At 47.5% G+C, this 19,963-nt stretch overlaps 1 protein-coding gene across 2 annotated transcripts; it reads right to left on the bottom strand.

Annotated features, from left to right (window-relative positions):
• Window positions 1-104: 104 nt before the first annotated feature.
• On the bottom strand, window positions 105-11,408 carry LMO2 (LIM domain only 2). Of its 2 annotated transcripts, none has more exons than XM_032358118.1 (4): window positions 11,251-11,408; window positions 10,267-10,495; window positions 5,977-6,192; window positions 105-1,093 (listed from the first exon to the last, which is right to left on the bottom strand). In XM_032358118.1, the coding sequence occupies exons 2-4, from the start codon at window positions 10,305-10,307 to the stop codon at window positions 874-876; spliced, it is 477 nt and encodes a 158-aa protein (XP_032214009.1). In that variant the 5' UTR covers window positions 10,308-10,495; window positions 11,251-11,408; the 3' UTR covers window positions 105-873. The 2 variants fall into 2 exon arrangements, with proteins under 2 accessions (XP_032214009.1, XP_032214010.1); XM_032358119.1 differs by lacking the exon at window positions 11,251-11,408 and adding an exon at window positions 10,618-10,749.
• Window positions 11,409-19,963: the final 8,555 nt, after the last annotated feature.

Here is a 19,963-nt window from a genome sequence, read left to right on the forward strand (position 1 = left end):
TTTATTTGACCTAAAAGTGAATTGCTTATTTACTTCTCCTTTGCAGTATGAAAAGCTATTTTCCTGCCATCCCAAATTATGACTCATAATCAAGTAAACAGCACTTCATTTCAGTCTGTCATTTTTATTGTCCGCAGTTTGTTTTTTTTTTAACTACACACAACAAATACTTTGATATAATCTAAGATAATAAAATAGTTGAACAACTTTTGCTTTTAGATTTACATTTGTATAGAAACAATCTGTGGAACACCTCACCTCCAAACCAGAGTGTCTAAAAACAGTGATTCATTAGCATTGCTTTAAATAATTGTTTGGTTAAAAGTTGCCATTTCCATTCTCAACTGAAATGTGTCTCCATGCAGTTTCCCTGGGGTCCAAAGCTGAAGGCCTTGGGGAGGTGGTCACTCTCTTCTCTGTCCTTGCCTTATGTGGAGGACAGTGATTAGAGCAGGGTTGTCATAAAAGCCAGGAAGAAAAGAAATCAATTGCACATCTCTAGTTTTCAAGGGTCAAGGTCCTAACGGGTCTTTACACAAGTCCCTTTCTGTAGCTGTGAGGTTCTAGGATGATAGCATGTGCCTGCCTGTTCCCAGATGCTCCTTTCCTTCACTAATTGTGTCAGTTCCTATGGAGGGGCTGTGGCCATTGTCCATAAGTTCTCCCTAAAGTCTGCTCATTTTGTCAGATTTAAGCCTTGTCCCTTGTATTATGTCACTTGGATGTTGTGTCACGGTGCCCACAGAAGATCCACCATCCCCTAAGAAATGCCTCATCCCACCCTCAAATCCCCAGAGTGCCCAAGAGTGAAGACCTCATGGAGATAGTGACTTCAGTGAAACACGCCGCCCAGAGAGGCTGGGGGACTCTGGCCTAGATCATTCCATTGATCTTAGTCCACTCGTAGATGTCCTGCTCGCACACTATGTCGGAGTTGATGAGGAGGTATCTGTCGCCCACACAGAAGTGCTTCTGACAGGCGGCACATTTGAAACATTCCAGGTGATACACTTTGTCTTTCACCCGCATTGTCATCTCGTAGGCACGGATCCGCTTGTCACAGGACGCGCAGAGACCGTCTTGGCCAAAAAGCCTGGGGGTAAAACAAAGAAAGCTAAGAAGACATTGGCAGACACAAAACTGGCAGAAAGGACTTGAGGATGGGTTCCATACGGGGGGCTCACGTCCAACCTGTCAGGAAACCAGGAAGAGGCGGGTCTGAGGAAGCTCGCGGGGTCTTTCCCAAAGGGAAGGGGGTTCTCCAGGAGGAGGCTGCAACCCGTGGGCATCTGTGTTTGGCATAACCTGCCCCTTTTCTTAGCTTTCCTTGCTCTAGGCTGCCCTGGGGCTCCTTGTCTGTGGGGAAGAGCCTTAGCTGAAGTGATTTGAATTAAGAGGTGAGGCATGTACTGTGTGTCCCCTCCCGGGGGAACTTCCATTTTAGAAGGAGAGCTGGAGTACATCTCTGGGGGCTGTCTGAGGAGGAACTGAGCAGGAATGCAGTGAAATGGGCATCTTTCTGGGGTTCCCGGATTCTCTCATGCAACAACTACTGATCCCACCCGTGGAGAGGGCTGGTCTGCGTCTCCTCCCGAAGCTAAGATGGCCGCCTCCGTATGACTGTTCTCTGGGGCCCCAGCTTCCAGGAGACAGAGGGAATTTGACAGGAGATACTCGGTGCAGATCTGAGAGACCAACGGCCTTTTTCCACACTGAACAGAAGAGCTTGCTGCAAGGTCCTTGGCTGCCCCAGTGGCATGAATCTCTGGAGAAACTTCTGTTCTGATACCGAAATCGAGACTCCCCTAAGTCTCCGTCAGTCACTTATTTCAAGCAAATATTCACTGTCAAGGTAGGAGAGGCGACACGGTGGAACCCAGGGCAGTGGCTCGTTCTCAAGCTGCGTTCCCGGGACCAGCAGATTTGCCTCACCTGGGACTTGCTAGAAATGCACCTTCTCAGGCCTCCCGGTTGAGACACTCTGGGAGAGAGGCCAGTGTGGTCAGGGGCCCTTCCACGTGAGTTTTGTTTTTTTTTTAAACTTCAAGGTTCTTAAAGATTTTTTTAAATTTATTTGACAGACAGATCACAAGTAGGCAGAGAGGCAGGCAGAGACAGAGGGGGAAGCAGGCTCCCTGCTGAGCAGAGAGCCTGATGCGGGCTCGATCCCTGGACCCTGGGATCATGACCTGAGCCAAAGGCAGAGGCTTTAACCACTGAGCCACCCAGGTGCCCCTCCACGTGAGTTTTGAATCGCACGTATCCAGGACCAGCCCTGAGGGCAGGGTGAGCGTAGTGGGACCTCGGGTCCCTCTGAGCTTCTAAAGTGGCAGTGATCCAGCATCTGCCTCACTGGGCTACGAGAAGGATCACGGGAGCACTGTCAAAGCACCGACCATCAATGACTGTTTTAGCACAGGTCGGGGTACTCAAAAGGCGCCTTCCTGCTACAGGAAAGCATTTTCACACGTGCCTGATAACGCGCCCCTTCCACCTCCAACTTTTAGGACTGTCTTAGGTTAATGCTGCTTCTTATCAGACGTTCTTAGTCACCTCAGGATAGCAGAGAATGGATGGGAACATTCTGAGAGGCTGGAGGGAAGACAGGCAATTGACACATTTGGAAACATTTGGGCAGAATTAATGGAAGCAGGAAGATTCCGTCTGTGAGTAAAGGGCTGGTGGTGGGAGCCTGGGCCGGTTAATTTCCCTCCGAATCCCGCTTTGCATCTGAGGATCTCTGAGCATTTTTTTTGAGGCACCACCTGGGGGACAAACTCATTGGGGGGGGGGAGGGGAGAACATTTTCTCCCAGCATAGCAGATGGTGGAGCTGTAGGAAGCTGCCACCTTGCAGGTCACAGAGTGGAAAGCCTGACTGTTCAGTAAGTTGAGTTTGGGACTGAGCGAGGATAAACGACCCAACAAAACAGTGTGCGTGGATTGAAGCCAACACGTGGGGTGTGTGACCCTTAAGGAAGGAGAGCATTTATTAAAGGGAAGTTGGGGGTAAATTACAGTGCACATCAGGCAGTTAATGAGGGGAAGGACAAAGGACTCATATTTGGGAGGCTGGTTCAGGTCCCTCTAACGAGCCAGGTGCCCCAGAGCAAAGGACATCTTCTCTTCTGATGTCTGTGTCATAAGCTGTAGAGCACGGGAACTGGAAGAAAAGGCCTCTGCAGCCCCTTCCAGCCCTGGTAGCCTAAGATTCTACTAATAGGAAAAATAAGCCAGACTTAACATCTAATTTGAGCCTTCACCTCCGGCACCAAGAACTGGTGCCTTGGTCTGGGTATCCCGGAAGCAGACCCCGAAGAGAGGAATTATTAAGGAATCATTCTCAGGGGAAGCCGGTGAGAGGCAAGGGAAGTTGGGTAGAAGGGAAGGAAGGCAAGCCAATTTGCAGTCTCCAGCAAAGGCCCTCAGAGAGGAGCGCCCGGAGGATGGCACAGGGACTCCAGGGTGTAAGTTATGTCTCGAAGTCCGCCTGGCTCCAGGCAAGATTGCAAGGTTCCTACAATGCCAGTCATCGGTCAACGGCCAGTATTAAGATCCGCTGGCAATGTGGGGGCAGTGGGTACCCTTTGGCTCTAACAGATGCAGATGTTGGGTGTTGCAAATAAAACCACTTGGGGGGTGCACTGCACACAAAGGTGGGAAAGGGGTCTGACATAATCTGGGGACTCTGCATTGACATGAGCAGCTACCGCTAGGTTCCCAGCAGCACAACCGACCCGCAGCAAGCAGAAGCTGGGTTTAGATTCTGCACTGGGATCTCATGAATATTTGAGGCTAAATGTCTGAAAAGGAGTGTAACAGGCGGGTCAGCCATGGGCAATCCTCAGGAGGGGGAGAAGTTCTCCCGGGAGGGAAGAAGGACTGAACCCCATCACAGGACCCCCCATTTATTCACTCTTGCCTTTTTAAAAGATGCTCCCAGATATATTAAGAATGCAGGTAAGCAAGTCCATGGCTAAAGGACCATCCCTGAAGCAAAAAAAAAAAGGTTTTTCTCCTCTGTCAAGAGGTGTCAATGTCTTAAGCTTTCTCCTGCCCATTTTAATAACAATAATATAAATATTAAAGGATGGCTGGAAATGCCGGCACTAACAGAGAGTTAATTAACATGTTGCCTAGGAATGTAGCAGGGAGAAGAATTATTTCATGTCACCAAGACACAAGTTAATTAACACTGGGTTCTCCCAGACATTTTTTTTCTCTTCTTTTTAAAAATGCAAAAGATGAACAAGCCCAGGCGGCACCGGGTTTATTCTTGAACGTTACAGAAAACCATAGAGATAGGGAGAAGCCGGGCCTCCTTTTGACCTGACTCTATCTGCACTTCATTTAATAAGATTCAAATGATTTGACAGGGATGTAGTCAGGGGGCCCAATGGGAATCATTTACCCGTCTGCTTTCTGCACTGACTTGGCAAACTGGTAGCCAGTAAAATCAGGTCTCTATTTATCCCAGTTCCATTTTCTTGTAACTTAATAAAAAAATGGACCAAAATTCTAATCACAGTCATTGAAAACTCAACTTATTTTCTCCGAACCACCAAATGTGCAAGGGCTTTATCAGAGAATTTAGGGAGGGGGGAAGCGTATTCTATCCATCTCTGGGTAAACAGATAAGCTTCCTTCACCGTGGAATTGCCTGCATTTTTTTTTTTCATGTAAAAATTCTCTGAGGGCAGGTTTGGGAGGAAGAGGTAGCCTGGCGGGCTTCCGGGTTGGGTGGTCCTAATGCATTAGGGCTTCGTGCTCCACGGACCCTTTGCCACGGGAAGATGGCAAGAAACTGACAGCTACACAGTTGAGCAGATCTGACAGTAGAGGGCACAGAGTTACCTCCACAGCAGCTAATATGAAACTGGAAATGCTAGAACATTCCGGGCAAAGGCACTCACTGAGTGCCAGAAAATTCACTTGGCCAACAGTATGACCCAGAGCATCAGAAGATGTCCTCTGCTCCTATCTCACGGGGTGTTTGTTGTAGTGTTCCTATTTTTTCCTTCCACTCTTTTTTTTTTTTTTTTAAGATTTTATTTATTTATTTGACAGAGAACACAAGTAGGCAGAGAGGCAGGCAGAGAGAGGGGGGGATGCAGGCTCCCCAGTGAGCAGAGAGCCTGATGCAGGGCTCGATCTCAGGACCCTGGGATCATGACCAGAGCAGAAGGCAGAGGCTGAACCCACTGAGCCACCCAGGCGCCCCTTTGCTTCCACTCTTCCATTTCTGTTCGTTAGGCAGGAAAGACTTAATGTCATGAGGATTAGTTACAAGGGCAGCTAACATCTATCTGGTATTCACACACCAAGCCAAGCAGTTCACACGTATTACCCTACCGAATCCTCACCTCCTCCCTGGAGGTAGGGGCTGCTATTACCCCCATTTTTATAGGGGAAGAAATAAAGGCTGAGGAACGCTAAGGAATTTGGCCCAGGTCACAGTCAGAAAGCTGTGGTGCCAGGACTTCAACCAACAGCTGATCTCAGAGCCTTTGCCCTGTCACAGTCAAAAGCTCAGGGCTTTTAAATCACGTAAGATTAGAGACCTACAAAAGAATCTTTTATAACCTATATATGTATTTGGGAGCATTAAGTGCACCCCTAAGAACCCACCATCCAGCTGTTCGACCCCAAGCCTCCTGGTTCCTGCGGAGAGCTCTGTGATTCCCTCCCAGGCCCCTCCCCTGGTGTGCTCCTCAAAGGAACTACTGTAGGGAATTTTATGTTCATCATTGTCTCACTTCTAAAAAATTAGTATTTGACATAGGAATGTGTCCCTGCGACTATGCCTCTCCAACAGGAAGAGATGCCAAAGACTTCTCTGCATAGGCCAGCTGAGACCCAACCTCTGGCCTGGACATCTGGGCAGGTGGCTGGAGCGTAGGAGCTAGACGGAGACTCAGCTGTCCATGGCCTCTCGCCCTCCCAGCTCGGGGCCCCTGGGGGTGTGGAGGGAGGGTACCTGAGATAGTCCCTCCGGCAGAGCTTCCGGCCCAGCTTGTAGTAGAGGCGCCGCCCCACCTCGCCCAGCCGGCACCCGCAGAGGTCACAGCTGAGGCAGTCCTCGTGCCAGTACTGGTCGATGGCCTTCAGGAAGTAGCGGTCCCCGATGTTCTGCTGGCACCCGCCGCATGTCAGCAGGGACGGGGGGATCTGCAGGACCTCATCCACTGGCTCCCTGGGAAGAAGACCTGCGTTAGGGAGAACCTTGGGATGGGCACCAGGGGTGAGCCATCGCTCTGGGCCGAACAGGACAGTTTCAGTTTGGAGACAGGAGAAAGGACGGGGCTACATATCCAGAGGCCAGATGGCAGAGGGGCCCAGCTAGCTTGGGTCAGGACAGGAGAGAGCGAGGCCTTCCACCTTCGATGCTATGGAAAAAAAAATGCCAGTGGCTCTGCACCCCGGCCCCGAGCCCTGCACCGTTCTGGGGCCCTCTGCCCTCTCTTGTTTTTATTTCTTTTTTCCACCCTCCCTTCCTTCAGTCTCTTGCCATTTCTCCTTCTTTTTCCTCCTTCCAGGCCTAGACTCAAGGGCCCTGCTGAGCCCCACAGGAGGCACTCCAGGCTAGAAGAATTGCCAGCTTCAGAGCCCACTACCCGGAGGGCTCAAACTCTGCAAGTTCCCTGTTGAATCTCTGTGCCATCCTACCCCGAGCCCTTCCCAACTGCACGAAAAGCAGAAGTGAGGAAGAAAGAAGAAACTAATCAAAGATTATCTGAGGTTGTTTTCTTGGTTCCAAATAAAAATTCCATCAGGATATATTAGGAATTCTCATTATTATTATTTTAAAATTATATATATATATATATATATATATATATATTTTTTTTTTTTTTAATTTTTTTAACAGAAATTCCACATCCCATCCTTATTACTGAGTGAATCCTTGAAGAAAAAGCCCAGGTAATAAGGCCATTGTTAGACTTACAAGGGACACTAAGCAGACCTTTCTGCATGTGAAAATATTTACAACAGCAAAACTGATTTGGACAAAGCTGATTTAGGAAAGAAAATGAGGAAGGGGTAATGATTATTTTCAAGAGAGTGGAAGGCAATTAAACAGACTGAAATCTCCATGCAGGCAATTGCTAATAGCGAGCCTGTGAGATGTGTTTCTTCGTTTAAAAAGTCAGGTCCTCTTGGCTTCACTGGGATCTGGATACTACTGTTTTACATTTTAAAATAAATATTTTTATTTGCCGGAAGAAAATAAAAGAGAGTGGAAAGAAACTATTCCCGCACCAAATGGAACACGGGAAAAACCAAATACCTGTTGCTTTGTAACAATTAACAGGTAAGTGCTCTTTTGAATCTTACTCAAACACAATTTTATTTTTTTTAAATCCATTATGTTTTTTAAAATGGAGCACTTCCAACCATGGGATTCCCCAAGGGACTTTGCTTCTCTGTATCTTGAGAGTATAAATCTATCTCCTATTTCTAGCTGAAACTGACTTGCCAGGTGACCTTGTGTCCTGACTGGCCGGGGCCCCACAGAGCTCAGCACCCATTATAGTGAGGGAAGATGAGACACAGGTAATCCGTGTTGATCACATACATTGACAATTTCAGGTGCCTCTTTCTAGAAAGTGCACACCTCCCTGAGTACTTAGGAATACTGAAGCCAAGTCCACGCTTTGTAGACCAAGGGTCAGTGTCCTTCATAAGATGATCCCTTCTTAGAATTAGAAAATGTGAAACCCAAGTCAGTTTTCTTTGAAACACTCTAGACTTTAAATAGTTTTAAAAATTCACTGAAACCTCACTCGCTTTTCTTTGTTTCCACAGGTTACACCTAAGTACTTCCATTCTCCCTTCTGAAAAATAATATCCCCAGCATTTTCACATGCGTCAACTAAGAGACGCGTGTCTTCTCTTTCCACGGCCCACGGTCTGACTTCGGGCTTCCAGAAATACTCATGCAACCTTGACCACACTCGATGGCCTGATGGCGATGCTGCCAACCATCTGTGAAAAAGGAGAATCTGCACTTTGCTGGTGCAAAATTGCCTGGAATTAAAATGAACCGCTCTTGTTACTCATAGGTAGGTGGTAGAGGAAATCTCTATCTCTAGAATTCTGGCTGGCTTTCTGTCTAAAGGTTTCATTTGCAGATAAGTAAGTAAGTAAGTAAAATGTTTCATTTGCAAATGCCTATAGGCAAACTTGTATCCCTACCTAGGAGATGACGGTAGTCATGACCCAAGTGGGCTTTATAAGTAAATACACAATGAGGCATCGGGGAGGACAGTGTTCCACTACGGTAGAAATGTTAAGCAAAGAGCTATTGTGACGGTCCAAGATGAGATAGGAAAGGACAGGATAAGATATTGGCTCTATCTAGCTTTCTGTAATTAATGATAATATCACATTATGTTTCATGGATATTCCAACGTAATGAATGAATGGGATTCACCCTCAAATATTTTATATTCTCCTGGAGCCTACTGAATCTTATACCTGAATATCACTTTGGCCTGGATTTCTGGGATCCTTGCTCAACAATATCCAATAAAAGGAGGGAGTGGGAGGTGCTACAGTAATTTCCCAACTAGCTTGTCCATCTCCAGGTAGACCCCGTCTTTATGGGGCACACGGTGAAATGAAGGATGAGCATTCTTCAGCAAATGCCTGCTGTATTCTGAGGCTAGGATGTTCCCATTTTCTAACCTCAGTGAAAAAGCACAAACTTTGAAAAGAGCAAACCTCCTTCAGGGAACTGAAACCTCCAGATTTGTCTCCTAATAAAAGGATTAGTGACTAAGTTCTGCTGATCGAAAAAGCATTAGGCACCAATACATCCTGTTCACTCTTCTTGCATTACTAGGGTCTTGCCCAAGCTCTAAAAACTGAGGGCGAAGTTGTAATTCTAGGTTTATAAAAAAAGTGTGCAAACCACCCTTTAAACCCTGCCTCTGAGGAGATACATTGTTTTAAAAATGAATGTTCTTTTTCTCCCAAGCATTTGTTGAAGGAAGCTGTGTTTTTCCTTAGAACAGACCTGGCCCCTTATAGAACAGGGGTCTGAGCCTTCAAGATTGAAGAGTGATGTTTATGTTCTCACCGGATCATGGTACTTCCTGTATTTTATAAGAGCATGCTGAGTGTTTATGCTGGTAACTGAGGGTAAAGCCCAGGTATATAAACACCATAGATGGCTGGAACTGGGGGAGGGAGAGACTTCAATCAGGAAAGCACAATTCCTTTAAAGCAGGAAAAGAAAAGAAGAGAAAACAAATGCCTCTTAAAAGCACAAATGGACAAGTCATTAACCAGCTCCTTTGGTCTGTGTAACAAATCCCTTCAAAGGATTAGATGGGGACTTCAAAGGAATAAAAATTCTCAATACCAGACAGCTAATGAATCTTAAAAGGGCATTTGCGCTGACGGGAAAATGATATCTTAAACAACCCTTTCTCCCCTTGTTAAAGCTAAAGAATGGATTGGAGGTATAGGTTGGGAACAGGGGAACATTCCAAACCAACAAAGCTCAGAAAAGACATGCGGCAAATGTTCATTAGAGCTCTCGTTCCCTGACCCCAAACCCCTTTGAGACTGTGATAAATGCTATGAGCCACTGCTCCCCCAGAATTCACCTATACACAAAATGATGCACTAACTTTTGAGGTTCACAGGCCCCCATCAGTGGACCCCAAATTAACTCCGGATTTAGGAGCTCGAAAGTCTCTGGAGGCCAGGGAGAGCTCCTAGGTGGACGCTCGGACCCCCTCACCCGCCAGTCCCAGGCGCTGCTGGCTGTCGCTCCACCCGCGCACCGCTAAGGGGGCCGTAGGGGACTCGGGAGGCCTCCACTTGGAATGTCCCCCCTTCCAGGATCAAGTGGACAAAGAGAATGGGGACCGAGGAAGCGAGAGGTGAGAAGGGAGCAGAACCAAGCCCAGAACGCTCTCGGGACTGCACCTGCGCGTCTCCGAGCTCCCCCCCGTGCCTGTTCCCGTGTAAACTTTCTGGCCCGCGGTGGCTTTGAGGTGCGTCCCAGGTAGCCTGGAGGGGCCCGCAGAGGTGCCAGGCCGAACCCCTCTCCGTGCCGCGGGGTGCCTACCCCTCTCCCACAGTCCCCAGAGCCACCCGCGATTAAGGGGGGAGCCCCGCGCAAGGCAGAGGGAGCCAAGGGCACGCTGCGGGCGCGCACCTGGAGCCTTGTCGCCCGCCGCCGGCGCTACCCTGTAGCCCCAGGGCGGGAGGCCGTGGTCTCCGTGGGTGGCAGGGGCAGGGGAGCCACACTTACTCAGACGGGTCCAGGCTCTTCCTCTCGATGGCCGAGGACATTGGGGAGGGAGGTGGCGTGCCAGGAGGCGGGGGCGCTCCCTTTGTGGCGCGGGGCTGGCCGGCTGCCGGGGCTCGGACCCCCTCGGGTGCTCGGGCGCCGCCGCCACCGCCGCTCCTGCGCCTCCTCTTGCTCCGGCGCTCCGGCGGCGAGCTCGCCCCTCCGCGCTCAAGGACAGTCACCGCGCTCCCTTCAAACGCCAAAGAGAGAGAGCGAATCACCGGGCTGCCGGCGCGCCGCGGCCGAGGCGGGGACCGGGGCGCGCAGCCTGGCCCCGGCGGCTGCAGCTGCTGCTGCTGCTCAGGACTTAACCTTCCATCCCGGTCCCGCCGCCGCCGCCGCCGCCGCTACCGCCGCCGCCAGGTCCGGCTCGGCTCGCGCGCTGTCACCGGCTCCGCGCCGCCCGCGGGGATCGTGCGCGCCCGCCCGGCCGCCCCGAGTCCCTCGCACCTTCGACCCGGGTCGCGGCGCGCAGCTCGCCGCCGAGGGCAGGGAGGGGGCGGCGGCCTGGGGGCGGGGAGGGGACCGTGCCTCTGTCCCCGGGCTCCCTCCTCTCTCGGGAAGGTCTATTTTCGCTCAGCTTCCCTCTGTCTCTGGTTTCATTTCCTTTTTCCTGATCACGATTCAAATACAATAGAAGGAAATCACATTTAAAGAGACAGCTGCCCGGTCCCCCCCCCCCCTTTTTTTAAACGGGGCTCCTGGGGATTAGCAATACAAACAGCAGCATCAGGACCGACTTGGCTTCTTAAAGGGGCCAGCGTCGGGGGCGGGGGGAGTCGCTCAGTGAACACGGCTCCTTCGGGGGGGCGGCTGGATTGCGTCTAAATCATTTTTTAGGGCTTCCCCTCTTCGGCGTTTCCCTTTTGGTTAACTAAGCCTGAAAGTAACCAGCAGGCCGCTCACGGAAGAAAGACAAGACAAGAACGTGGAATAAGCACATACAGAAATGCACGCGTTCCGGGTGGCTTTCGCGGCCGTCCGGGGTTCGAGGTCCCAGGTCCGCGGACACAGCACGCGGGGGTGCCCGGGACAGCGCGGCTCTGCTGGCGGCCGGCTTGTGACTGCGTCCGCGCTCCAGAGAGGCGGCTGGTGCTGTGCGAGCGGGGACCGCACGGGCTGGGTACGCCTGAGCAGAGCCGGGGGCAGCTAATCCCGGGGGGTGGGGGTGGAAGTGGGGGGGGGTGGGAGGGACCACGCGGCCCTGAGTCTCCTCTCCATCTGCTGGCGGCAGAATTCCATCCCTCAGCATCTTTCACAAATCGGACTCCTGCGGTGGAAGTGCCCCCATGGAAAGTGCCAGTAATACTCCGCGCAGAGAAAGCGCCTTTCCAACGGTCAACAGCAATACTTGGGAGGCTATTTTGCCCTGGGTCTGGGAAAGAAAGAAGCCAGACTTGATTTTGGAGTTCAGGCTTCCTCTCCAGCCACAACGGCAAAGTCTAGGAGGCTAATAGCCTGTACAGAAAAACTTTGGGTCTCATCAGAGTTCCTTGAAAATTACTGTGTTCAGAAATTATTGTCTTCAGAAATTATCACTAAAGGTCTATTTGGGCAGGATGCCAGTTACAAGTTTGCAAGCAAAGAGGAAATTACCAAGGGCTTTCAGAATCCATAGTTGCACGTAAATAGTCTGGATCATGGTCATAGACATTTTATTCCCATTTTATTTATTTATTTATTTATAAAATTTATATATTTATTTAATTTGACAGAGAGAGAGAGAGATCACAAGTAGGCAGAAAGGCAGGCGGGGGTGGGGGAAGCAGGCTCCCTGCTGAGCAGAGAGCCTGATGCGGGGCTGGATCCCAGGACCCTGAGATCATGACCTGAGCTGAAGGCAGAGGCTTAACCCACTGAACCACTCAGGCGCCCCTTTATTCCCATTTTAAAGAGGACATTGAAGGACTTGGAGTTTACTGCGAAATGCTGGTGGCTGATCACTTCATTTTCTCTGTTCAGAGCCAATCCTCCCTGACTCTTTACAAATGAAAACCAGAATTTACTGTTGCCTGCATGCTTTTGTCATTTTCTTGTCTTCCTGTGTCCAAGGTCTGATCCCTAATTGGTATAATTAAAATTATAAAAGAGAGAGTGCGTGTGTACACACATGTGTGACCAAGGAAGTTCAAGGCCTTCAGTATATAAAAAGATATCCTGATCAGACCCTTGTTTTTAACCAAAACAAACAAACAAGAAACAAAACAAAACAAAACAAAACCCTAGACATTTTAGGCAATCCTAAATTATGTGATAGATATGTAACTTACCCCTCTATAAACAGAAATGAAAATTAACCAAAAGGTCCTGATTAGCAGTTTGCCTATGTCGAGCCAGTCAGTGTCGTAGTTAAATGCCAAGGACTAACTGGCTTTCACTTGGGTCCTTATCAGCTCGCATGGCCTAGGAGAGTTACTTAAAATGAGGAGACAGTACTGGGTAATTGGTCTGGAGTCAGTCTAACCCACCATTTCCCATCTGTGTGAACCTGGGCTCACAGCAAGGATTTAAACTCCCTGAATCCTCATCTATAAAGTAGGGGTACCAGAACCTAGCGCATCAGTTGTTGTGAGAATTAAATGAGTAAAAGCATGCAAAGCATGGCACATAAACTTAAAAGGCAGTGGGAGTGATAACAGGAGATTAAATGCATGGAAAACACTCAACATACATTAAGTGCACATAAAAGGGAGCTGCTATGTTATAGCCAAAGACGTCACTGGGAGAGTTTAAAAAGTTCTTGAATTCAGCAATTCCCCTGGGTATTTATCCAAAGAAAATGAAAACACTAACTCGAAAAGATTATATGCACCCCTGTGTTCATTGCTGTCTTCTTTACAATCGCCAGGATACGGAAGCAACCTAAAGGCCTATCAGCGGATGAATGGATAAAGAGGATGAGTGCGCGCACGCGCACACACACACACACGCACGCGCACATGCAATGGAATATTATTCAGCTATAAAAAAAATCTTGCCATCTTCGATAACATGGGTGAAGCTTGAGGCCATTATGCTAAGTGAAATGTCAGAGAGTGACAACTTCCATAGGATCTCACTTAGATGTGGAATCTAAAAAATGAAAAACAAGCTCTTAGATACAGAACAGATTGGTGGTTGCCTGAGGGGAGGGGAAAGGGTAGGCGAAATTGGTAAAGGTGGTCCAAAGGTACAAACTTCCCGTTATAAAATAAACAAGTCCTGGGGTTATGATGTACAGCGTGGAGACTGTAATTAATCATACTGTATTGCATATTTGAAAATTGGTAAGAGAGCAAATCTTAAAAGTTCTCATTATAAGAAAAAAAATGTGCAACCGTGGTGATGGATATTAACTAGACATATTATAGTGATCTTTTGCAATATGTGCAAATATTGAATCATCTTCTGCACCTGAAACTAATATATTGGTGTATGTCAATTATACCTCAATAAAAGATAAGTTAAAAACTTAAAAAATAAATACAGAGCTTGAAATTCAATTTGGATGTGAAATGGGGGTTTAAAATAAGAACTTCCCACCCATATTTAAAAACAGTTCTTTATTTTGTTTTGTTTTGTTTTGTTTTAAAGAAAACGGAGATGGGGCACCTGGGTGGCACAGTGGGTTAAAACTTCTGCCTTTGGCTCAGGTCATGATCTCAGGGTCCTGGGATCGAGCCCCGCATCGGGCTCTCTGCTCAGCAAGGAGCCTGCTTCCTCCTCTTTTCTCTCTCTGCCTGCCTGTCTGCCTACTTGTGATCTGAGACCTCTGTCAAATAAATAAATAAATAAATAAATCTTTAAAAAAGAAAAAAAGCAAACGGAGCAGGGTCCCCTCATCTCACTTCCTATTGTTCTTAAACATACAAGCATTTTCCATTTCCGTGTCCGCTACCTTGGTGAGTAGATGATATGTTTGCACGTGTTTACTTCTATTAAATCTGACAGGTTGCCACCTTCCTTGTTACAGTTTTGTACAGGACTCAAGTTAGCTGTTAAATAAATATATCCTTGAAGTGACCTCTGAACCACGAAGTTTGGAGCATAAAGTTTTCCTTTTAATAATATGCTTCTGTTTGACCCCAGTATGTAAAGAAAGAGAGATTACTGCCTATGACTTTGGGTCAGTTTCTTATCTTTCACAGCTCTTTGGGGAGGACTTCCTTAGAGAAAGTGAATATTTGAAATGGTATCTTAAGATTTCAATTTCACACATAGTGGTTGTAAGAAATAACTGCTTACCGGTGGGATTTCATTTCTATTCAACGGGCAATTAAATTGCTCAAATTTAAGCTTAACATTTAGAATCAAATCTCAAAATGTGTTTTTATTATGAACAATTTTAAAGCAATCATGACCTCATTGTATCTTTCCATAGCAAACCTCATGCCTTCTGCAGAAGAGGCAATTCGATAGTTCTTGAGAGTTGGGAAAATCTGCACTTGAACCCTAGCCGGCGGGATTGCAATTTAATTCCATCTCTGCATCCCCACCCCGACTCCTTGCAAATCTTGAATACCTTAAAATTTAGAAATTTTAATTTCTAAATTAAAATTGAACATGAATGTTGGAGGAAGGCCGAAGCAGTCTACATGATGAATCTGACCTCGGGTAGATGACTTTTTTCCTGTTGGCATCTTCTATTCTTTTTGCTTATTACATGTACAATTGTTTTCTAGGGAAGAGCAGTTTCCAGTGACTAAGGCTTCATTTCTTTGCTCAAATGGACTTCTAATAGAAATGAAAATGCAAATGTCATTGGAAAAATGCCAATAATGACAATTTACTTCTTTTATTTCTTTTCCCCAATCGTCAGAAGCTAACTTGTATCCCATGCCTGTTAGCGGTGACATTCACATATAGCAACCGAAATAAAGATTTGTCTTAACATGGCTTCAGTCCCCATGCAAAAGTCTTTAAACTATTCCTTTGTCACAGACATCTGGCTCCCAAACTCATTTCAGGACATTTCAGCTGGTGGATATGTTTTCACAAAATGTTAGACCAATTAGTAATCTTAGTGATAAATAAATCAGGTTTCTTACCTAGTAGAAAACAACCCCAGAAAGTCTAAAAAAAAAAAAAAATCCATTTCAACTGAGGTTCAGGAGAGGGAACGTAGGTGTTCGACACAGCTCGGCTGTTTGTTCGCTGTGTGATTTGAAGGAAGTTACTTCACCTCTCTGAGCCTCAGTTTCTATATCTGTTGAATGTCAAAAATCTGCCTGTTGTAATGCTCAGCAGGGCCAGCACTAGGGTGAGGTGGCTGCCATGCCTGTTCACCTCACGGGAGTTTCGAGAGGATTCAACAGCATCATGTGTGGGAAAATGCTTTGCACAATGATGGTGCACAGTAAATACCCAGAAATGGCGGCTATTGTCATCACCCCGATCTTTCAGACATTACAGGCACTGTATCAGGAAACAACTAGCTGGTCTCCCAGCTCATCAGGACAGCCACTGAAGAATGCTGAGACCAGAAGCTGCGGGAAAAGCTCAAGTGTGTGTAAGACATCAACCGGCCCCAGGCTTGGGGGACCCCCATCCTTCAGCCAGCAATGCGGGACTGTGCCCATTTAGGTTCTGGACAAGCTGCTGACAGCTTCATTGCTTCTCTACTACATTGCCTACCTCAGCTGCATCCCTGATTGTATCTAGCCGATTTCCCCCTTTCCAACAACTTCTAGACTGGCTTTTATAGCTAAGACGAGAGGCACAATCCAGTGCTGAATCATTGCCCTCCCATGTCACAATTCCACAGCAAAGTCTTGGCAGATGTAAGCTCCTAGCATGTTCTAGAAGAAGGGACCTCAACAATGTGATTCCTTGGCTTGCTCTTGGGAGCGGCAGGGGTTCAAAGGAGCCTCCCTAGAGGGCTCCGCCTGTCCCTGCGCCAACCTCAGCAGCACCATTTTTGTGAACCTTTGACGTGCTGCCCCACCTCTCTGGACCTTGGTTGCTGCATCTGCGGGCAATTCAGAGTCCCCATCCCATGGCGCCCTTATGATGATCCTGAGGAATGAAACACATAAAGTGCTTGGAATGGAGACTGGCACATAGTAAGCTTCCAAGGAAGATTTTCCTCATACAGACAGATGCCAGCTATATAATACTCGAACACCCATTGATAATTCAGGACCTTTGAGGGGCAAGGCAAATGAGACCTAGAGTCAACGGCTCTTTCTTTCACCTCTGCCACCAACAAACCCTCCCCCACCTTGGGTACTGGACCTTGACCTTAATTGCTGCTCCAAGTGAAAGCAGGGAGTCAGAGCTGGGTGAGCGGACTTTCTGAGCCATCCTTGTGCTCTTGGGTTGTACAAGCTGTCTCCTCTCTGTAGCTGGAGGGGGGGGTGCCCCACCTGAGTGACACAGGGCAGGGCCTAGCACGTGGCACGTTTGAAATCCAAACTCGTTCCTGGGGGGTCTAGAAAGCCTTATACAGTCTGGTCCCCACTTCTCCTGTGACCGCACATCTCCCTCCCACTCTGGGCTCGAGCCACACTGACTTTTTTTTTTTTCTATTCCTTAAAACTAACCAAGACAATTCCTTTTGGAGGGCTTTTGTACTTGCTTTTTCCTCTGCCTGTGATGTTCTTCCTCTGGATTATCCCATGGCTCCCATGTACTTCATTCAGGTCTCCGTTCAAATGTTTTATCGTCCTAAGAGCCTTTAAAAATTCCGCTTCTCATCACTCTTCATCCTCTGAGCCGCTTTATTTTTCTTCCTGGAATCATCATTACCTCCACTTCACTACATATACATTTGTAGATTCTTATGTGTTTTGTTTTGGCCTTTCTTCCCAGCTAGGATGTAAACTCCGCGAAGATAGAAATTCTTTACGACTTGTTCCCGGTTGTGTCTTCAGCACCTAGAATGGGCCCAGCACATGGGAGGCCCTTGATAAATATTCACTGAGTGAATGAATGTAAAAATGGTCATCCTGCTTCCCTCCCGGCCAAAGCACGCTTGCGCCATGCTCTCTGAGGAAATGTTGAGAAGGAACTTGAAAATTTTGTCTTCCTTGAGCATCACTTTTAGGAGAAGATGAGGTCTTGGATGCCATTCAGATTTGCTCCCCAAAGTTGGTTTGGGAAAGAGGTCAGGCTCCTGGCTTCTAGGGACCCTCAGATGGGAGCAGTCAGGAAGCAAGGACACTCTTTGAAGCTGGCTTCTCTACTGCGGGGCCCCCTGCCCACGAGGAGACGTGGCCACAGTGAACCAAAGTGTAGGAAGCAGATAATTACAGGAGAAAAGACACAGACTTTGGAGATGGACAGGCTTAGGTTTTAGTCCTGGCTTTTTTAGCTATGTGGTTTTAGGCAAATTACTTGACAGCTCTGAGCCTCGGTTCCATCACGTATAAAATGGGGCTAATTATATCTTCATCACGGGGTTGTAGGGATAAAATGAGATCTTGTACGTCAAATGCTTAGCATAGTGCTCAATGGATGGTAGCTATTATTAGAATTAATTAAGCAAAGAGAACCTCAGAGGAGGATAGTCAAGCAGGGCAGGGCTTTCTTGGCTGAACATAGGTAGATGACATTAGGTAGAATATGGGCTCAGCTCAAGCAGGGTGGGGTCAGCCTCTGTGCCCCGGGATCCCTTGCCTTATCTTACCTGCTCTGGTGACCCCGCCATGGGACAGGTGGCTGGGGCTTACAGAGACCTGGCTCAGCTGCAGGCACAGGAAAACAGCGTGAAGAGACGGCATCAGGAGCCTGCCTTGGCCACTAGCTCTTCAGAGCTGGGGGTCTCTGGTCTGAGGCCTTTCATCTAGACAGGCTTTCCACCAGAAGGAGAGCTGAGGCTGCTTCTGGGGAAGCTGTGTTTTCTGGAACTAAGTTTAGCTGAAAGCACTAAGCCTGGCTGGGGAAGGCAATTCTGACTTTCCATCAGACTGCCAAATTAACCCATCTGGAAATCCCGGTTTTTTCATTGCCATCACCCTGCTCAAGAATTTGCAATGGCTCCCAATTGCCTGTGACCGTGGACAAGGGGCCTAAACTTTTGGGACCCCAGTGTTCTCGTTGTTATAGAGGGAGGAGGTGGACCAGAAGGTTAAGCTGCAGTTCTGTCCCTCTCACAGGTCAAGACCAAGCTCTCCATGCTTCCATTGAGGTGTGTGGTCCTATGATCCTGCCTACTCCATCGGTTCAACTTTCTATCCCACAGCTGTAGCACCTGAACTTTCCTACCCAGCCAGGATGTTCCTCCTTGATCCCAAACACCCTGCCTGTACCCATTTTTATGTCCCATCTTATCCTGTTCTCTCTCTCTGTGATGTCTGCTTGGTCTGTGATTCCAAACTTTGGTGCTTGAATAGTAGAGTGGTAAAGAATAAAGGCTTTGGAGAGAAATAAACTTCGTTTCCAGCCTCTGCTTCCCAACTTACTACCTGGGTAATTAATCTGAGGCAAATCTCTGAGCTTCAGCACTTGCAACAATAAAATAGAGACGATGATAAATCTAGGGTTCGAAGGAGTAATGGAGATGATGTGTCCAGCAGGCCTGTGCCTGGCACACGGTCAGTGTTCAGTCAGTGGCAGTCACTACCGCATCCCTAGTCTTCTCTGGCTCTTCCTGTTGGGTCCATCACTCTGGACCCAGCTCAAGCTACATCTTTACCCTGGAGTTCTCTCTGTTCCCTGAAACTCATGGTGGCCCCTCCCATCTCGAGTTCTCATGGCTCTTGGCTCTGGGGCCGGATCAAGGCGCTTGTCAGACTCGACCTTGCAGAGCAGTGACTTCATGTGTGTCCAGTGTCTGGCCACCTCAAGAGTAGAGATGCCATGATTTTTATTTTCATCAGCTTCCAGGGTACTGATAGAAATTTGGAGATACTCAATAATTCCTTTTGAATTAAAGCCTTCCAATATCACATCCATGTTAATCAATTTCCCAATTCCTAGATTCACGTGGACATTGAGGAAGGTGTGAGGGTCTTTACATTGGAAACAGAAGTCTCCCCAGAATCAATACTGAGGATGGCCCATGCTTTGTCAGTCACAGACCTCTTAAAAACTAGGTAACTAAAGCTATAAAACTCTTAGAAGAAAACCTAGGGGAGAATCTACATGACATTGGATTTGGCAATGAGTTTTTAAACATGACACCAAAAGCACAGGTGTCATATTTGATTTCCAACTAATTTAATTGTTAAATTAGAAATAGGTTGGGCCAGGTCAAAGCTAAAAACCTATGTACCGCAAAGGACATTACCAAGAGAGTGAAAAGGCAACCTGTGGAATGGAAGAAAATATTTGCAAACCTTATAGCTGATAAGAGGTTAATATTCAGAATATAGAAAGATGTTCTATAATTCAACAACAAAAAAACCAAATAACCCAGTCACAGGCAAAAGGCGAAGATTCATTTCCCCAAAGAAGACAGATGAATGGCCAATCAGCACATGCAAAGATGTGCAACCTCACTAACCATTAGAGAAATACAGATCAAAACCACAATGAGATACCACCTCACACCTCACATCCTTTGGGATAAGAGGACGACTCTTATCCCAAACCAGAAAAGACCAAGTGTCGGGAAAGATGTGGAGAAATTGGAACCCGTGTGCACTGTTGGTGGGAAAGGAAAATGGCCATTGCAGGTCCTGTGGGACACAATATGTAGGCTCCTCAAAAATTAAAAACAGAATTGCCAAATGACTCA

The sequence above is a fragment of the Mustela erminea genome, chromosome 9, assembly GCF_009829155.1.
Source record: "Mustela erminea isolate mMusErm1 chromosome 9, mMusErm1.Pri, whole genome shotgun sequence".
NCBI classification, from domain to species: domain Eukaryota; kingdom Metazoa; phylum Chordata; class Mammalia; order Carnivora; family Mustelidae; genus Mustela; species Mustela erminea.

Coding starts and splice junctions, on each gene's coding strand:
- LMO2 (XM_032358119.1), bottom strand. Junction 6,193..10,266: donor AAGAGCCTGGACCCGTCTGA/GTAAGTGTGGCT, acceptor TCTTCTTCCCAG/GGAGCCAGTGGATGAGGTCC. Junction 1,094..5,976: donor TGCCGGAGGGACTATCTCAG/GTACCCTCCCTC, acceptor TTTTACCCCCAG/GCTTTTTGGCCAAGACGGTC.